We start from the raw sequence: 21,669 nt of genomic DNA on the forward strand, positions 1-21,669 counted from the left end.
AGCCCGATAGATACAGCTGCCAAGTTAGCTATCGAGACCTCGATAGATAACTATCTATCAAGCAGCTGTTGAGCAGCTGTCGAGCTTTAATGAATCAGCACTACTTCACTTGTTTCTTGGACACATTTGCATGGCTTCAATACTAGACTTGAACTCTTGTTCTTTGAAGTATTAAAGACATCCTAGATTTACCCAAATACAAGTAAAGTGCATTTTGTCAAAAGATTAGCCAACTACATAAAATATGTCCTTAACGGGGGAGAAGAGTATGTCATTACTCCTCAGGTAGTGGCTTCTGCTCTTGGTATACCTTTGGTATAACAGCCTATTTATCCTTATGATGAGTCACCTCTCCTAGACGACATCATGTCCCTCATCGCTGGTACTACCATTCAGTGGGGTTCTAATACTCATATCACCTCACATGAGCTTACCGAGATTCATTACTTATTTTTCCGGATTTCTTGTCACTCTATCTGGCCTATATCTCATTTGCACACCATTCCTATTGAGCATTGTGCATTTTTTATGCCCATATGACTGATGCTCTTATGTGTTTTCCGTCTCTTTTTATTCGATTTTTGGTTTTCATAGGAGTAGCTCTAGGTCTCATGCTCTTTTCTTTCCTGTTTTCATTCATAGGATTTTGTTAGCTTTGGGTTTAGAGGATTTTCCTGCCTCCGAGCCTGTTCATATCATTGCTACCATAGGTGCCACCTTTCTTAGGCAAAGAGCGGCTCAGATGAAAGCTAGGTCTAAACGCCCTCATGTAGAGTCGTCTACAGGTGATGCATCTCGACTTCCTTCATTTGGTGATCCATTTGCTGATGAGTTTGTTCATCCCACTACCGCAGTTGATCCTCCACCTACTGCTTCGAATGATTCATTCATTCGGAGTGTGTTGGATACTATCGTGACCGTTCAAGCGGCGCATGGAAAACTTTTGGTGGATGTTCTCACAGAGCTTCAAGCTTTACGTGCAGATTTGGCGAGTCTTCGACGATCTCCTCCACCACCTCCTTTTGATGATGATGAGCCTTGATTGTCCTTTGACAATTCGTCACAAAAAGGGGAGTACATATTGATGGAGATAGGGGGAGACTTTGTTGTTTTGATGGTTTTGAGCTTTAGAGCTTTAGATTGTATTCAGGAGATTCATGATGTATTTTTGTTTTTGGCTCATGATATGGGATGTATATGTTAAAGGGAGACATTTTATCTCTTTTATTGTTTTTTGTTTCACATATGCTACATTAGTTATTGATTTATGTTATGAGATTATTCATAATATATGTCTGTTTCTTCTTCTTCTTTTTTCTTTTTTTTTGTGAAATCAAAAATTTATTTGTTTTTTTTACTTTTATTTTCCACACATGCGTTTATGAGTTTGTTAAGTGTTATAGGAATGTTTTTGGAAAAATTCCTGCAAGCCTCGATCGAAGCTCATGCAGAATTTATTTGTTTTTGGAAAATTTATTCAAACCTCGATCGAAGCTCGTGTAGAATGTTTTTTGCAGAATTTTTCAACTCAGCCGAAGCCCATTTGGCGTGTAGGGTTTTATGTTTTATGTTTCATATAAATAGAAAACCCTAGCCATGTTTTATGGTTGTTGTTTATGCTGTATGTGTGAATCTCTTGTGAGATCTAGAGGCGTTTGCCTTCATACATACTTAGGGTTATCAAGATCGAAATTGATGTTGAGAGCTTCGTGATCGTTTCAGTTGCTGCATAAAGAGCTTAAAGAAAAACAAGTGGTATACTTGTGGATGCTGTGGATCTGAGAAAGAAGTAGTTCATGGACTCGGAGCTGTCACGTGGTCATGGTAGTAAGTTTTCTACTCGAGGTAGTATAGGATGTTAGTAGTCTAAGTCGCTATTGTAAAACTTTAATTCTTTCATAATAGATCTTGTTTTACCTTGAGGATAGTTAGGTTAAATCCTCCCCTGATTTTTTATCAATTTGGTTTTCTTGGGTTATCATATCGTTGTGTTCTTTATTTTTCACATTATTTACTTGATATGATATTTACTTGTGTTAACCTAGTTTTGAATAATTTACCTAAGTAATCACTTGGCTAAATAACTAGGTTAAACAACTTGTAATTTTTAAGGGGTCTAAAAACTTTACAGTTGGAACATTAATTCTAATATTATAATGAATTTTTAATAAATTAATTTGGCAAATTAAATGAGAAAAAGTGGGAGTTTTATGTGGTTAATGAACCTTAAGTGGCCAGTTAGTGTCTTTGTAAAATAAATTGAATACCACATTTTTTTTTTTTTGTGATGAACAAATTGAATTCCACATTAATAAGGAGAGAGTGCCCTTATTTATTTTTATGTCTTGTAAGTTATTGGACTTAATTAAGTGTAGTGCAAGAGAATTGGTCCAAACACATGTGCATGGTAAAGTTTTGGACGACTCGCCCACTTATGCCCACTTATGTTGAGTTGGTTTATGCGAGTGGTGAGTTGAACGAAAAGGATTTAGGTAAAATGTCAGCAGGTAGCTTAGCTTAATGGGTGGAGTCTGCTCATGCAACAAAGGTGGGGATAACCTATATATATATATATAAAAGAGTTATAATGTAATTGTTATTTCTTGATTATAATCGAAACGTACAGAATACAAATTTAAATTTCTCTATTGTAACTATCAAACTTATAAAATAATATATATATATATATAATAAAAAATAAAAAAAAACCCTCAATATAGGCCTAAGAATCTAGGTTTAAAGTACCAAGTACAATGCATAATATCGACGTAGAACAACAATACTAAAGAGTCTGGTCCTCGAGCAAGTAGACCTATATTCTAACAATTCGTATAGCCTATTATGTCTTTGCATCACTCACGTGATTTCCTTATCATGTGGTAGATAATAGATTTAAATTACATAGTTATAACTCTAATATATATGCATCCATTTTGGCAGAGCTTTCTGTGATTATTGCCATTGGACAAATTGATTCAAACATATAAATTACATTACTTCATTCTTCACTTATTTGAAATTACAATCTATACATATTTATTTACCTCTATTACTTTTCTTGTTTGATTGCAGTACCTTCCACAGACATGGTTTGCTCCGAAAGCTTCTCTGCCTTCTCTCTTTGCTTCCCCCATAGAGTTGCGTACAAACCAAGAATTATCATCATAGCTCCAACAACGCTGGGGTAAAAGTAGAAATATGAGAATTGCTATTCCAAATTTGTAACTTTATATATATATATATATATATATATATATATATTTTTTTTTTTTGTTCACCAAAAAAAAACTTTATATATATTTTTTTCCTATAAAATCTCATTTTTCACTAATCTAGCTCAATAATCCACATATGTACGTACCCTCCAAAATAGAAAGCATCGCCTAAAAGGAATAGACCTGTAATGGCTACAATTACTGTGGCCAATGGTCTAAATGCTGTCATGAAAACTGGCCCTTTTTGTCTTATTGCCAATGTTTGAACATATACTGTGATTCCAAATATCACAACTCCCTGCAAAAGACTTTATAATTAGGCTTTCGTAAATATGAATGGGAAAATTTGGTGTTAAGTCAAAAGATTACACTATAAATTGGAGCTAGCAGGGTGATGTTCCATGATAACTTCCATGACGAAGCTTTATGATCCAAAATTGCGGTCATGATTGTGGAGAGTATTGTACCCGATAAGCATGTTAAAGATGTAAGTGTTATTGGTGCTGGATACATCTTAATTGTTATCGTCTGCAATAGTTATAGATGTGCGTTAGTTTTTAATATTGTAATCATCTTAATTACGATTATCTTTATAATTCAGCTAACAATTTCTGTATTTTTAATAGAGAAAATCTAGGAATCAAATTTTAAATAATTATTATAAAAAAATGTCTAATCAACTGGTATTAATAGGACATTTGTTAATGAATTATTTTAAGTAAATTTTGATACCACTTTTATGAGAAATATAAAAAACTTAAAAATTAGCTCTCTTTATTTTATCCTTCCCATAAAAGAGTTTCAAAATATTTTCTAAATGAATATCCTTAGGATATCAAAAAATTAAAATTAAATAAAAAAAATTCTTGTGATTATTATACAACTTAGCAAACATAATGCATGATGCATTTAAATCACTTTTATATAATATTAAAGTTGTGTAAACTCTTTTTTTATTTTTAAGAGAGTTTCGAAATATAACATCTTATCATCAAATCAAAATATCAATCAGTTTTTGGTGTAGACAGAAAATTGAACTTCAAATTTTTTATTTAACTATTAGAAACTTTACCAATTAAGTACTTGAGTTAACTAAAACCCATAAATTATGTAAATTCAAACAAACAATATTAACTAAGGAGAATCCAATTAATGTATGCCCTAACAATATATTAACAAATCCCAATTATGGAATACCAAATTCCTGGTTTTGTATCCGACAATCCATTTAGCTCGTGCTATATTGGTGACAATACAGACGCGTAAGTTTTTTTTTTGTGTTTGAGAAGTGCGCCACTACCTGACAATCCATTGTGGGTGGGGGACACGAATAAGTTTATTTACTGTTTGCCACTACCTGACAATCAACTTTATTATAGTTATCATTATGCCCAAATAACTTTATTATCACGATTTCTATCCAAAAAAAAAAAAAAAACAAACAAAAACAAAACAAAACAAAACTTTATTATCACGAGCACTTTTTTTCCTGCTACTAGTTTAGGTTAAAAGCTAACCCATCTAATCACAATATCACATAATGTACATATTTTATTCCCCCTACATTATCAATATTTTGAAATACTATTTTTAAGATGTGAATGTTATTTCTCTTCAAAAAAAAAAAAAAGATGTGAATGTTATTTATTAAACCTATCAGCTTTAACGGTAAATACAAACAAAATTTTTTATTTACCATTTAACTTATATCCAGAGAATTAATTACTCTTATCGAAATTCAAAGACCAAATTGACACTCACCCGAAACTCTAATTAATTTCAGAGCAACTGCAATATTTTGTTAGCTAAATAATAAGGACATTACATTTACCTCTTGTCACAGCCAACATATTTTATCAGAGATTACCAACCGTAGATGAAAATGATGGCTAAAATTTAGCATTAATTCAACGCTGAAGCCAGAAGATCACCTGTAAGATGAAGAACGCTGACAATGAAATGTATGAAACGCCAAGCATGAGGGAACCTTTTATTGAATCTTTGTCTAAGAATACTTCTGACGAATGGACAGATTGATGTGAGTAGTGATTATGTAGAGAAATCAAAGCGATACCCTTGTACAGGATCATCAGTGTTGCACCAGCAAATGCCACAATAGTTCCCAATATCTTGGCTTGAGAACTACGCTTTGAAATCTGTAATTTCTCCATCCTGAATAACAAAATTTAGTTGCTCACGAATCACGAGATTATTTTGGAATATTTGAAAGCATAAAGAAAAAGGCATGATATGTCAGTGAGAGGGCTATATTCTAGTAACAGGAAATTACCAACTCCTTTACCAAAAAACAGGATTAGGGTTCTTTTGTGTGATAATTATTGGCCTGGGATTGTGGCTTCATAATTTTAAAGGAAAAACTTAGATATACACTTAATTGGGTACAGTACATTAGGATTACAAAATAAATGCAAACACAGAGTTGAATTGGATTTAATTATTTTTAGAAAATATAATATTGTTTATATTTTTATTAGTCAATGCAACAGTGTTTGAATTTAATTCTGCATAACTAAGTATTGCCCTAACCCTATTTGTTGGATTTTCATAATTTGTATACAAGTGGGTTCTGTGTACAAGTCATCCTTCCCGAAAGGGGGGAGTTTTTAAATTTTGATATGATAGTTAAGGGGAAGCAACAAGTCGTGCACTGATTTTTTTTTTTTTTTTTTTTTTTTCTTGAGAGGAAAGTTTTTATTTTTTTATTATTTTTTATTTATGACAAGAGATAATAGTTTGTAAGCTTCATTTTTATATATTGTTATATTATTTTTGTTCACATGTACTTGAATTAATTTGATCATGCTAAGAGTTTTATAATTCTTAGCGTGTTCATGATATTTAGTATTCAAATTCTCTCTCCGATTATAACTATCTAATTATTATAAAAAAATTTAAAAAAAATATGCTTATTGTCTCTCTTAATGCGGCTTCTTTTGTAAAAAGGTTGGGCCTATTTCCATCACTATCTCTAAGCTCCTGGAGGCTGGAGGTTGCTAAAAGACTGAAAGCTTGAGAAGGATAAGGCCCAATACCAACATATCTCCAATACATTTTTTTTTTTTTTTAAAAAAAACAATAAAAGGAATAAAATCCGAAAGAACTACATCTACATCAAGAATCAGAAATACAAATAAGGAGAAATTATGCTTTATCCATACCTGCACAAAACTGCTAAGATAAAGGTAATTGATGGAATTAAGTTGGCCAAAGCAGATGCAAACGCTGGTGAAGTGTATTCTAGTCCTGCGTAAAATAGTGTCCTCCCTAACACGGCTCTACAAATAAAATTAAAATATAAAAAAAGGAATTAAACACAATTTTATTTTAATTAATGGCCATGACTTGTAAATTTGGTTGGCAGTTTACTCACCCCAGCAGACCCAAGAAGAAGACATTTCGTAAGATTGGTACACTAATTTTGCTGTCATTTTTCCTGCAAACAAGAAGATTTTAATTGTTTATTATCTAGAGAAGATACCCTCTCTCCATGCATAAGAAACACAAATACTCATATTGAAATTCGTTTATCTTTTCTATAATTAAATTTCATATGAGATTTACCCCATGATTGAAATAATTAAAATCATTATTATTCTTATTATTTAATAGGGAGCAAGGAAGTGATGACTTCTTTTTCCCAGATGAATTGTGATTCCCCTCCCTTCTCGAGCCATCTGTATATTTTTCTCATCCTTCCATTATCTCTTTTTCCTCTAATTGATGGTAGCTAGTGACATTATAAATTTTACAACGTAAACCTATAGTGATCTACTACTAATAATGTAATAATGAATGTGTATTGCTTCTTCGTCAACATACTAAATAAATATTTAAATTACATTTTTTTCATCACTAATTTATCAGTTTGTAAAGTTTATATATATAATAAAATTTGTAAAAACTCTACCATTACTAAATATCATTAAAACATTTATTTATTATGTTTTTAAAATGATTATCACATTCATTATCATTTTTTCTTTTTGAGATAGAAATCTACTGTAGTCTAATTTAAGTTTATGTGTGTGTGTTAAACTTACTTTTAAACTTAAATCTTAGCTCTTGCCCCTCACTCCACAATAACTTATTTATTTTTTGAGTAACCATTATGCCAATAGTACACAATGATATATTCTTATTAATTTCTAAAGCTTTTTGTAGTAAAATCGATAATAATTTTACCATTTTCCTTCCTCTTCCTCTTATCAACTCAGACCTTAGAGAGAAAGAAGAAACCTATTTAATTGTGTATGTGTGTGTGTGTGTGTGAGAGAGAGAGAGAGAGAGAGAGAGAGAGAGAGAGAGAGAGAGAGAGAGAGAGAGAGAGAGAGAGAGAGAGAGAGAGAGAGATAATTCTATTATTAGCTGGTGGAAGAAGGAAGGATCTAGGTCCACCGTTTCTTCTCATTTCAATGATCAAGACTTCAGGTGTGGAATAGGTGAGAAAAGATAGACACGTGAACGTGGATTCGTAAAATTCACAAGTGAATTATATATATATGGGTCCAGTTAATGTGTACCCTTAGGACACACATTAAACTATCCATTTTTTAAAATATTTTCTTGGAAATTGAAAAAACTATCAATACTTTTTCAATTCCTGAGAAAATATTTCCAAAAATGATTAATTATTGTGTGCTTTTAGGGCACACATTAGCAAAATCATGTTTATATATATATATATATATATATATATATATATATATAGATATATATATATATAATCCTGCCAACCAAACATTAATTTACTTTCCTTTTGCTTGCCTTTTTTTTTTCTTCATGTTAATGTGTAATAGGCTATGGGTTTTATGCTCACTTTATTTTACTTGTATAACACACATACTTGTACTGAATACTCTACCTTTTATATAAAGGCACTCATGTATATTTTATCACTTGAGAAATACAATACATTTATTCAATATTTCTAACATGATATCAAAGCCACTACTATAATCCTTTGGTGTGCTGCTCTTCAGCAGTCTTGTCTTCTTGGGTGTCATCCACTGCAGTCGTCATCGTCAGAATCACCACTTCCTCCATCGTAACTACAGTACATCAAAGACCACTGCCTTGCCGCCACCACCGCTTCCGCTTCTCCAATCAAATCACAGCTCGCACCATTAGAAAGGAATCCCTCTGATCTGCTAGGCTGTGAAAAAATAAATCATCTTCATCAGACCATTCACATGCCATTGCAAATCTTGGTTGTATCTTCACGTGCCTACATGCGCCATCACTCGCCGTTACGCGCCAAGTCTGCATTTGTTGACGTCATTCTGCTACATCAACCCTAGCTAAGTTGTTTGCCATGTCACTTGCTGACATCATTAGCTTGCGTCACCCGCTAACGTCATCTCTAGGTTGATTTTGACTCAGCGTTAATTGTTGACTTTTCTACATGGTTGACCATTGACTTTTCTGCCAAAGTTAACTTTTTGTAGTCTAGGTGTTCCTTACCCAGTTTTTTTGTGTAGATTTCATTTTTTGCATATTTTGCTTTAAATGGAGAAAAATGACATGTCTTCTTCTTACTACGATAATTGTTGCAGACAATCCAACAAACAATTTTGCAATTTTTGTAAACATCTTAACGATAGTATTGAGACTTGCTATCATCATAACAAATTACTATTTCTATTTTTGCTGCTACTGCTACAAAAATGAGAGTATCCAACCAATGGCTCCCATCTACACAAAGTCCACGTCTTCTGGATCCACTTTCACCATTTCCACAGTCAACCTACAAAACATCATCACTAATACCATTCATATGGTTGGTAATGCATCTTTTTCTTCTTCTCTCTCAGTTTTATTTGGTATGTCTCCTTCCTTTTGGCTTATGGATTTTGCTTGTTGCAATCACATGACACCTCATTTGTCCTTATTTTCTCAACTTGAACTTGCACCACACCTTCTTAATATTCACACAACAAATGGCTCCACAATGTTTGGTCATAATATAGGTTCCATCTCGACCTCCAACCTCTTGGTTCCTGGGGTCTTTAATGTTCCTAACCTTTCTTACAATTTATTTTTGTGAGAAATTAGCTGAATTAGGTTATCGCATTACTTTTGATTATTCTGGATATATTGTGCAGGATCCGAGAATGAAATAGGGGCCTGGGACCGGTCCTAGAGTAGGGCGTGTGTTTCCTGTGGGCAACCTTCATCTTCCACCTGTTACTCCTAATTCTGTTGCAGCTGCTGTAGTTTCTTTTATACCTTATCTTGCACTTTGGCATGCCTAACTCGGTCACGCATCTTCCTCTTGGGTACAACACTTGACTTCTAGAGGTTTGTCAAGTTCAGTGTTCAAAGAAATTTTGATTGTGTTTCGCGTCAGTTAGGAAAACTACCAGCTTTGCCTTTCAATACTAGTGAATCAATGTCTACTCATATCTTTGACCTAATTCATTCTGATGTTTGAGGACCTTCATTTGTCTCTAGTATTGGTGGATCTCGATATTTTGTTGTCTTTGTTGATGATTATTCTCGTTTTAGCTGGATTTTTCATATGAAACATCGTTTTAAATTATTACAAGTATATTGCAACTTTGCAAAAATGGTTGAAACTCAATTTTCCAAACACATCAAAATTTTTTTGATCTGACAATGCTCTTGAATACACTCAACATGCTTTCCAAGCTATTTTGCATTCCTATGACACTATTCATCACCTAACTTGTCCAGGTACCTCTTAGGAAAATGGTAGAGCCAAATGAAAACTTCGTCATATTCTTGACACCATTCGTGCTCTCCTTCTCTCTACCAAAGTTCCTGCTTCTTTTTGGGGGTGATGCAACTCTTTATGCTATTCATGCTATTAATTGCATTCCCAGCACTACCATCCAAAATCAAACTCCATATAAGCATCTTTTTGGATCACCTCCTGACTATCACCACTTATGCTCCATCGACTTTTCCTTTTTTGTTCTTCTTTAGCCTCATGAGCACAATAAACTTAAGCCTTGATCCAAGCTTTGTTGTTTTCTTGGCTATGGCGAAACTTAAAAGGGATATCGGTGTTATGATCCTGTCTTTCATGGTCTTCGTGTCTCCTGAAATGTTGTCTTTTGGGAACATCGCTCCTTTGTTGAGCTCTCTCACTTCCGTGCCTCCCTGTCTATCTCCTTTTTCTTAAAACTCTTTCCAAATGAGCCACGTATTCCTTCTATAGTTGCTACTGATCCTCCTATAGACTTCTCTATCCAACCACAAAATATGTTTGATGCCTTTCTTGCATCACCCTCAAATGAACAGATGGAAGATGAATAGGTTGAAGATAAGCTACTCAACTTTGAGCCTAGATCCCCTGCTCCTGCTCCTCTTGAAGATCTTGCACAAGACATTCCACCTCGTCACTCAACTCGAGTAAGATCCATTCCTACACATTTACTTGAATATCATTGTTACACTGCCCTTGCTACACTACATGAGCTTCACACCTATCAAGAGGTCTCTACTGACCCTTTGGGGCGAATTGCAATGAAAGATGAACTTGATGTATTATTTAAAAACCATACTTGGGATTTGGTGACTCTCCTTCCTAAGAAGTCTGTGGTTAGTTGTAAGTGGATCTATGGGATCAAGACTTGCTCTAACAAGTCCATTAAGCGCTATAAAGCTCATCTTGTTGCAAAATATTTTACATAGGATTATGGGGTTGATTATGAAGAGAATTTTGCTTCGGTTACTTGAATCTCATTTGTTCGTGCCCTCTTAGCTATTGTCACTGCTAGTAAATGGGATCCTTTTAAGATAGATGTCAAGTATGCTTTCCTTAATGAGAATTTAAGTGAAGAACTTTATATGCAACCTCCTTGTGATCTCATTATTGAATCGAACAAGGTTTGTCACCTTCAACATGCACTTTATGGCCTTAAACAAGCTCCACAAGCTTGGTTTGCCAAGTTCAGCTCTACCGTCTTTTGCTTGGGTTACACTATCAATTCTTATGATTCTGCCTTATTTCTTCGTTGCACTGACAAAGACACTATTTTGCTTCTCCTCTATGTGGATGATATGATCATTATTGGTGATAACCTCAGTGGCATTCAAGAACTCAAGGATTTTCTCAGTCAACAGTTTAAGATGAAAGATCTTGGACATCTCAGCTACTTCTTGAGTCTTGAAATCACTCATTCCACTGATGGACTTTACTTTACTCAAACCAAGTACACTTCTAGACTTTTGCTTCGAGCTGGACTCACTGATACTAAGACTGTTGACACTTCAGTTGAACTTAATGCGAATCTGACTCCTTCAGTTGGGAAACCACTGTCTAATCCCACTTTTTACATATGATTGGTTGGCAGCTTAGTTTATCTCATTGTCACTTGTCCAAATATTTCTTATGTTATTCACCAGGTGAGCTACTTTTTGTCTACTCCACGATCAACCCACTATGCTGCTATCCTGTGCATTCTTTGATACCTAAAGGGCACTCTTTTTCTTGTCCTTTACTACTCTACTTAGTCTCATCCTGTTCTCCATGCTTTTTCTGATGATGATTAGGCAGGAGATCCCACCGATTGAAGGTCAAATATTGGTTATTGTTTTCTTCTTGGTTCTTCTCTGATCTCTTGGCGAAGTAAGAAACAAACCGTTATGACCCGCTCCAGCACTAAAGCAGAATATCGTGCCCTTGCTAATACCACATTTAAACTCTTCTAACTTTGATGGCTTCTTAAGGATTTAGGTGCATCTAGATCCTCCGCTACTTCTCTTTATTGTGATACCCAGAATGCCATTCATATTGCTCACAATGATATTTTCCATGAATGGACTAAACACATTGAGATTGATTGTCCTTTTATTCGTTATCATCTTGTCCATGGCGCTCTCAAGCAATTCTCAATCTCCTATAAAGATCAACTTGCAGATATCTTCACCAAGTCACATCCCAAAGGATGCCTTCATGCTTTGGTTGACAACCTTAAGTTAGTCGTACACCCACTTTGAGTTTGAAGGGGGTTGTTAACATGTAATAGGCTATAGGCCCTAGGCCCACCTTATTTTACTTGTATAGCACACATACTTGTTGCGCACACTCTGCCTCCTATATAGAGGCACTCATGTATATTTTATCACTTAAGAAATACAATACATTTATTCAGTATTTCTAACACTTCATTCGGCCTCCTTTCCCTTTCACTTCTTATATCTTGTTTCCATAAACATTGATATTATTTTGAATATAGTTATGTCTTAAGTAACTTTATTTTGTATTAAGCAATATAATAAATTTTTATTGGACTGATATTTTGAAAATCCTACATTTTGAACTTCATGTTTTATTTCTTCTAAGTACACATGTTTGGAGAACTCTCTGTTATACTTTTTCTCTCCCTGGTAGGAGCTTTTCCTCTCCAAAGATACGAGCACTCTTTCCCTCCGAACCTCTAGTAAGGGACTTTTCTTGGCCTACTCATCAATACTTGGCTGGGTAGTGGCCATCACAGAGTTATCACATGGAACAAAAAGTAGTGGATGGTCTTCAAAATCTACAACTAACGAAGGAGGAAGAAGAAGAGATTGTTTTAACAAATGTTACTAGATCGGAGATTTTAGAAGAATGCTCTTTAAGCCTATTTAGGCGCCTTCTCACTGACCGTCAACAAAATCAACGAGCTCTCAAAAATACTCTGAAGTCAGCGTGGAAAATGGGGTCAAATCTGAGGATTGTAGAAGTGGGGAACAATATTTTGCAATTTAAATTTGGCTCTTCGTGTCAGTTAGAGTGGGTTAAAAAAGGTGGTCCGTGGAATTTTGAAAATAACCTTCTTTTGCTCTGTCGGTGGAGGAAAGGTTTAACAACATCTAATATCACTTTTACCCATGCTCCCTTTTGGATCCAAGTTTGGGGTTTGCCATTTGAATACATGTCTGAGGAAGCAGGAAAGGATATAGGAAGCAAACTTGGAAAAGTCATTGAGGTGGACAAAAGATCACTACAGGCAGAACAAGCGAAGTTTATGAGAATAAGAGTTGAAATCCCTATTGACAAGCCTTTTCACCGAGGAGGGAACCTCATAAATGTGGATGGGGTATGAAAGACTCCCCACTTTCTGTTATATAAGTGGCTTAATTGGGCATGATGATAAACATTGTCATATGAGTCAATTAGAAGGATTGAAGGAGAGGCAATATGGAGATTGGTTAAGGGTTGGAGGTGTGGTTAAAAATGGAGATGAAAAAGGAAAAACAAATGGGAGCAAAGTTTCGGATCCTGTAGAAAATGAAGGTACAAGATTCAAGTCACAAAGTATAGCTGAAGTCTTTGGCTCATCGACTCAAACTGGGGAGAATGGAAGTGGTAGCCGGAATAGTAACCAGGATGTGGCGGTGATGCAAGTCTTGGAATCAAAAACTCAGTTCAAAATTTCAAATTTCTTTGAGCGTGACAGCCTAGACAAACGGGACAAGACAGAGGAGACAACACATGATTGGAAAGAAAGTTAGACGTTACGGAACAAGAGGAATGAAACTAGAACTAATTTGGCTAAATAGTTGTTCAAAGAGAAGGATGATGCTATATCAGCACTTAAGTTTAAAAAAAATGGGCCTGAAGGAGAAGACTCGGAGGCGTGCAGCCCACTTAAGTCAAAGAAGGAGGTTATTAATAATAATAACCAAGCTAAAGGAAAGAGCCCAAGTCTAGATGCGAATAAGAAAGCTACGGGCAAAGGAAGATTAAAGAAAATAGCAAGGGAGAAAAACAAGGCCCAAGAAGTGGATATGATAAATCAAAGTCCAGGAGTTGGAAAGAAAAGGCTTGGAAATTTTGAAGCCCTTACAAAGGTTGAAGGAAGAGATCAAAAGTGTGTGTGTGGAGAACATGACAACAAAAGTTCAACTTCTCTTAATGAAACGGCAGTGGCTGCATGGCAGCACCGCCGAGAACAATGAGGGCATTAGGGTGGAATTACCGAAGGCTTGGGAACCCTCGGACAGTTCGCGAGCTGCTCGAGCTCGTGCAGCGATGGGATCCCGATTTTGTGTTTTTATCAAAAACAAAATTAAAGAAGAAAGGCATGGAGAAGAAGAAAAGGAGTGTTGGATTCATCAATGGTTTAATTGTTCCAAGCTCTAGAAGAAGTGGGGGATTAGCCTTGCTATGGAGGAAGAAAATTACTTTGGACATTCAAAGTTATTTAGGTAGGCACATCAATGCCATTGTTACTAATGACTCTGGGTTTAAATGGTGAATTACAGAATTTTATGGAAATCCTGAGACTTACTGAAGAAAAGAGTCGTGGGAATTACTAAGGGTTCTTAGCAGAAAATTTAGTTTCCCCTGGTTATGTTTTGGTGATTTCAATGAAATTGTGTCAGTAAGGAAAAAATGGGGGGAGCCCGAAGATCTTAGAGGCAGATGGAGGACTTCAGAGAAGTAATTAATTGTTGCAGGTTCAAGGATTTAGGGTGTTGTGGCCCAGAATACACTTGGTGTAATATGCAAGAAGGTGTGCACAGGATGTATCTTTGGTTGGACCGAGCTCTAGCTACGTCAGAATGGATTGATCATTTTGAGGACATGAGAGTGCACCATCTAGTAGAATCAACTAGTGACCACTTTGTGCTCTTAATCTCTGATTCCTTTGCCCCGGAAAAGCCCCAAAAAAGATTCCAGTTCGAAGCAATGTGAACAAGAAGAGATGAATGTAGGGATATTATTAAGAATGCTTGGAGAGGAAGTATGAGATCAAAATCCCCATATGACATAGTAGCTGGGCTTAAGCAATGTGCAACTAGCTTATCAAGGTGGAACAGGTCGGTTTTTGGCCAGGTTCCAAGGCAGATTTAGAAAAAAAAAAAAAAGGAAAGTCCTAAATGATCTTGTTCTAAGGGATCAGAATGGAAGTAATGGCAGTGAAATCAACAAGACCAGGAAGGAGATTAACAAGTTGTTGGATTGTGAGGAAATAATGTGGCAACAAAGATCCAAAGTTCAGTGAATGGGTCTTGGAGATCGCAATACAAAATATTTCCATACAAAGGCTTCCGGGAGAAAAAAGAAAAAATACTATCATCAAGTTTATGGATGAAATGGGGGTCTGGAGACAGTCTACTATGGGTGTGGCGGAGGTTGCAGTCTCATATTTTGAGAAGCTTTATACAAAATCCCATCCGGCCAGAATACAGGAGGTTGTTGAAGCTATGGATCCGAAGGTGTCTGTTGAAATGAATCAAAATCTAATCAAGCAATTCACAAAGGAAGAAGTTGAAGCAGCCCTAAAACAGATGCACCCGACTAAATCCCCCAGCCAAGGTGGTGTGTCTGCTGTCATTTATCAGAAGTACTGGGATATTGTGGGTAATGATGTTGTTTGCATGGTGCTAAATGTTTTAAATTCTCATGTATCTATGGCTGACATAGATAAAACATATATTACTCTTGTCCCAAAAACTAACAATCCGTCTAGAATGACAGAGTTTAGACCAATTAGTCTAAGCAATGTTATTTATAAACTCATCTCTAAGACTTTAGCTAATCGGCTCAAATTGATCCTCCCCCAAATTATATCAGAAAATCATAGCGCTTTTCTTTCTGGGAGGCTAATAACAGATAATGTCCTTATTGCTTTTGAGCTAATGCATTACCTAGACCATAGAAGAGATGGTAAAGATTGTTATATTGAAATTAAATTGGACATGCTTATGATAGGGTGGAATGGGGCTTCATTGAACAAGTCATGAAAAAATTAGGATTCCATGAAAAGTGGATTGATTTGATTATGAGATGCATAATAACTGTCTCTTATTCTGTGCTTATTAATGGGGTAGCTCATGGAAACATCATTCCTTCAAAGGGACTTCGTCAAGGAGATCCACTTTCATCTTACTTATTTTTATTATGTGTAGAAGGCTTCTCGTCACTCATAAATAAGGCTGTAAGGAATCAGAAAATGAGTGGGTTATCAATTTGTAGAGGCTGCCCCAAGCTCATGCATCTCTTCTTCGCGGATGATAGTTTGCTTTTTTGTAAAGCTAGCAGCCAGAAATGCCAACAGTTAATTGAAATTCTCAGGGTGTATGAGGCTGCCTCGGGCCACAAAATTAATACAGACAAATCATCAATTTATTTTAGTGCTAATACCTTTGAGGAAAAGAAAAATGAGACCTTGGATATTCTTGGGCCGATGCAAGATTCTAGACATAGTAAGTATTTAGGTCTCCCCTCAATCATTGGTAAATCAAGAATTGAGGTATTTGCTGAGATCAAAGAAAGAGTTGGAAGGAAGCTATCTAGATGGAAGGAGAAAATTCTTTCTATTGGTGGTAGGGAGATCCTAATAAAAGCTGTAGCCCAAGCTATTCCTACGTATGCCATAAGCTGTTTTCAGCTTCCTAAAGCCCTGTGTGACGAGATTGAAGGTATGATGAGAAGGTTTTGGTGGGGCCAATGCGGTCAGGAATCTAGGATTGCTTGGGTGAGTTGGAAGAAATTATGCAAATCTAAGCTTAAGGGCGGTATGAGTTTTAGAAATCTCAAAACGTTCAATCTTGCCATGCTTGCAAAGCAAGGTTGGAGGCTTCTTATGAACCTAAATTCATTGGTAGCTCGAATATATAAAGCTAAATACTATCCCCATGGTGATGTCCTTAGAGCTAGTTTGGGGTCTAACTCGTCCTTTACTTGGAGAAGCACAATGAATAGGCTGGAGGTTGTTAGGAGAGGAACTCGTTGGAGAGTTGGCAATGGGAGGTTGATCCATATTTGGGATGACAAGTGGCTGCCTACCGCCACAACGTACAAGGTTGCTTCTCCTCCTTAAAATCTTGATTTTCCCATGGTTTCGACTCTAATTGATTGTGATACAAGAAGATGAAAAGCAGATCTTGTGAAGTCTCTATTCTTGCCGTTTGAATCAAGGACAATCCTTAAATATCCCCATAAGCTATAATCTTCCAGAGGACAAAATATTTGGGTTGGTAACAATAGGGGGGTTTTCACTGTCAAAAGTGCCTATTATGTAGCACTTAATATAGTGGAATCATCCGAGGAGGGTGAAAGTTCCTATTAGGATCTGAGGGAACTCTTATGGAAGAAATGGAAGAAAGTATGGCACGTGCATCTCCCATCAAAGATTAAAATTTTCGCTTGGAGAGCATGTGTTGATGCACTTCCAACAATGATGAATCTTCAGAAAAGAAGTATTGGGGCAAATGATTTGTGTCCCTGTTGTGGTTTTGATTCTGAGACAATACTTCATTCAATCATCAAGTGCAAGGTAGCTAGAAGAGTCTGGGATTATTGGGAAGTCAAAATTGTTGAGAATTAGTAGGGGTCATATGACTTTTCAGATGTTGCAATGAAAATTCTGATGAATGGATCTGATCGGGACCTTGAGGTGTTCTTTGGAGTTGCTTGGTGAATTTGGTATAATAGGAATCTAATTGCCTTTGATTCAAAGTGCCAATTATCGAGCCAAATATGGAGTTTTGCTATGAGGTTTCTGCAAGAGTACAGAGGAGCTTGGGCCACAATGAATACAAGTCCTAAGGCAAAGAATAATAGGTTGTTTCCTCCACCTCCTGGTGTGTTTAAGATCAATGTAGATAGGGCGACGTCTGAGGATGGAAGAAATTCAAGTGTGGGAGCTATCATCCGAGATTCTTGTGGAGCTGTCATAGTTGCTTGTTGTAAATACCTTCAAGGTCAGTTCACGGTAGCAGAAGTGGAAGCTTGCGCTATGGAGGCTGGGATCCTGCTTGCCCGTGACATGAAAATCACTCAGATTATTATCAAATCAGATGTTGAATCAACTGTTAAAAATATTAGTGAAAATTTTGTTGAAGGCAGTCTTGGCCATTTGTACCAGGGTATCCTTGCATTGCTGAGCTCTTTTACTAGCTGGAAAGTCAATCATGTGAAAAAGGATTACAATAGACCTACCCATGAGCTAGCTCAACTAGCAAGAAATGGTAAAGTTTCACAGGTGTGGGTAAGGGCTTATCCTACAGTAGTGCAAGAGGTGATTCAAGCTGAATGTATTAAGTAGTGTTTGTGATTTTGTTGTTGTTGTTGTTCTGTTGTACTTCCTTTTCTTTGCTTGATTGAATACAATTACAAGCTTTGCATCAAAAAAAAAAAAAAAGTACACATGTTTTAGTATTAAGCAATATCCCTAAACTAAGGTTTTTCATATAATTTTTAAGTTTAAAAAACTTAAAATTTAAAGATTTTATAGATGTCATTTCTATTTTTTTTTTCTATGTAGGAAAAAACTTTATTGACCAAACAAGGAAGCATGATATAAGGAGACAGCCTGTTACGAACCCAATTGGGTTTGTTGGTTGCTTCGAGGGAACTAACACCTCCTAATTGATAAATGGGCTACTTCGAGAGATTCCAAGCCTCCAAAGTGATTACTCACTCAATAATAGTATTTTTCGGCTTTCTTTATTAATCAATATCAAGCCGTATAAATATATGGCTTTACAAGAAAAATCTAACATTTTTTTTTTTTTTTAAAACCTAATCTTTATCTACTACAAGTAGATAAGATTTATTAAAATTCTAAGCTAACAATCTATACTATAATTATCTAATTACCCAATTCCTAATAACAAAACTAAAATCTTAAATAATAAAATTAAGTAAAAACTAGTCACTTAACACAGGCCTACCTAACATGGGGCTGGGCATCCTGGAGGATAGCTTTTACAAAGGGCACCTAGCTAGAGAGTGAGCAGCTACATTTGCTACTCTCTCAACCCAAATTATATCAGAATGAGAAAAACCTAATAATATGACTTTTGCCTCAGCTACAAAATTAACTTGACTCTATGTGGAATAACATCAGCACAGCCCCTCAAGGCATCCATACTTACAGCTAGTGATCTTACTGAGATAGGAGCCCATACTCCATGAATTTACACTATGATTGATATAAATGGAGAAGAAAACAAAAAAAAAAAAAGGAAAAAAGAAAAAGGAAAGAAAAGCAAGATAAAGTTACACAAATGTCTGGTTTGAAAGGGCAACTGGGCAAGACAGAAAAAGAAAAGAGAAGAACAGAAACTTGGCGTAGGTCATATCTTTACAACTATATTTTTCAGTCTTTTTACTTTTTTTTTTCTTTTTAAATAAAGGTAACAAAGAAAATTTTAACTATAAATTTTATCACATAAGTCTTACAAATTAATATACTACTAATCACGAAAGGATAATAAGAATTATGTATTACTCCAAATTTCATTACAAAAAAACTTACAAACTAATGAATGTAATAATGAATGTGAATTGAATCTTCTCAACATAATAAAAAAAAATGTTTAAATTACGTTTTTATATTAATAATTCATCAATTTGTAAACTTTATATAGTAAAATTTGTAATAACTCTGTCATTAGAAAAAGATAATTAAAATATTTATTTTTTTATTATGTTTTTGAAATGACATATATTAATTACATTCATTAGCATGTTAGTCTATAAAGATTTTGTAGTAAAATTGGTAATAATTTTAGCATTTTTCTTTTCATTTTCCTCTCTCTCTCAGCTCACACCTTCATGAAAAATAAGCAACCTTTTCAGTTTAGAGAGAGAGAGAGAGAGAAAGAGAGAGAGAGAGAGAGAGAGAGTTTTATTATTAGCTGGTGGAATGAAGGAAAAGAAAAAGACAAATTAATGATTCACTTTTGCTTCTAGGTCCACCATTCCTTCGCCTTTCAATTGATCAGGAGTGGTTGAGAAAAGATAGATGGATCGATGAATGTGGAATCCACATGTAGATTATTTTTCTTTTCTCTTTTACCGCTGGCCAACCAAACACTTGGAATAAGGAAAATTACTATCCTCTTGCTTGCCTTTTTATACTTCACTAACATCAGTTCCCTTTCTCTTCTTACATAATTATATCTCATTTTGACAAACAATGGATATTACTATTATGCAATGCTAATATTCTTAAGATCCTATATTTGAATTGTATATTACCTATCAAATTTTATGTTAATAAGATATTGTATACTTTTTAGTCCATAATTAATTAACGTTTTTTTATATAATTTCTAAATTCAAAAAACTTAAAACTTAAATATTTTATAAATGTGACAGTACTTAATTTTTATGGTCTTAATATCTTGCATGCATACAATATAATAAACACATAATTTAACTATAAATTAGTCAAGAAATGTATTTAATACAAAGTTATAAAATTGTGTAACATTGAAAAAAGTTATATATATATATATATATATATATATATATATATATATATGAAAAATAGTTTTTATATAAATTATTTACAAACTCACAAATTAATTAAAAAAATCATTTATAAACTCTATTATATCTATCAAATAATAATAATAATAACTATGTAGACACTATAAGAGCCATATTCAGAAATTTGTATCCATATATAGAAAGATTTTCAAGGACAACTTAGCCAACTAGCTTATTACAGAATTGTTTTCCTCATTTATACCATAAAGTGAAAACGAACTTCCGCTTAAGTTTTGGCTGTTTAATTTGCTAGTTACTGTTATACTTCAAATTTTATGAGACATCTCTTTAGAGAAAAACTTGTAAGGTGCGAGTTGAGGCATAGCAACAAACGATCGATTATCGATATGCCATAAAAGAGGCCTTTAGTTTCTGGGCATGTTTGCTTAAGCTCTCATTCGTTATGATCAAATGTATGTTCATGTTCAATTTCTCATCTGAACATTGTGATACCATTATGCAACGAGAGCACTTGTGGAAAAAGTTTTTCTTTGTTTTTTCTCCATTCTTTTTGGGTCATATATAGTGGAAGAAATAAACTGAAGAGTATTAAAAGACTTCTAAAAAAATACAGTAAAAAGGAAAGAGGGTACCTCTCAAACAGAAATGCAAGAAAAGCAGTAGCTAAAGTTCCAAATGCATGTCCATAGGCAACAAGCACATAACGACTCATGCCTTTGTCTAGATAGACCTTGGAGACTATGTTGTATCCTGCATAGCAAAAAGAAGAGAATATGCAATAGATATATGGTTTCAACTCTTTGCACACCTCTTGCTTAGTGCTTCCTCTTCCTCCTCTTACACTCTCTTCCTTTAGGTCTTTCATTTTGATCGTTTTCAATTAGAAGGGCTTTTACATATGGTTCTAACCTCCATCGGCTTTTTAATAAGAGATTCTTCACGCAAATATATGTTACGACAGCTTTTTTTTCTTTTTTCTTTTTTCTTTCTTTTGGCTATCCTCAATGACTCTACTTTAATCTGGCTTGGAAGTGCTTCGTGACTAGGTTAGCGGGAGTGCTTTATCTATGTTTTATCTATGTTTCAGCCAATTGTGGGATGAAAGCATAAGCTTTTAGTTTTTAGTCAACTTTACATTTAAATATACATTTGGGACTGAATGTTCAAAAAGTGTGTAAAACATGTATGAACGTTTAGACCCCCAATTTACAAATTACCAACACAAGCTTA

General features: G+C 34.8%; 1 protein-coding gene across 2 annotated transcripts; it reads right to left on the reverse strand.

Moving 5' to 3' along the window:
- Positions 1-2,733: 2,733 nt before the first annotated feature.
- On the reverse strand, positions 2,734-21,378 carry LOC142617548 (WAT1-related protein At5g07050-like). 2 transcript variants are annotated; one of them, XM_075790456.1, is made up of 7 exons: positions 21,072-21,372; positions 6,607-6,669; positions 6,395-6,511; positions 5,147-5,387; positions 3,585-3,743; positions 3,362-3,513; positions 2,734-3,179 (listed from the first exon to the last, which is right to left on the reverse strand). In XM_075790456.1, the coding sequence occupies exons 1-7, from the start codon at positions 21,302-21,304 to the stop codon at positions 3,050-3,052; spliced, it is 1,095 nt and encodes a 364-aa protein (XP_075646571.1). In that variant the 5' UTR covers positions 21,305-21,372; the 3' UTR covers positions 2,734-3,049. The 2 variants fall into 2 exon arrangements, with proteins under 2 accessions (XP_075646571.1, XP_075646572.1); XM_075790457.1 differs by lacking the exon at positions 3,585-3,743 and having other exon boundaries at positions 21,072-21,378.
- Between the last annotated feature and the right edge of the window lie 291 nt (positions 21,379-21,669).

The sequence above is a fragment of the Castanea sativa genome, chromosome 11, assembly GCF_040712315.1.
Source record: "Castanea sativa cultivar Marrone di Chiusa Pesio chromosome 11, ASM4071231v1".
NCBI lineage: Eukaryota > Viridiplantae > Streptophyta > Magnoliopsida > Fagales > Fagaceae > Castanea > Castanea sativa.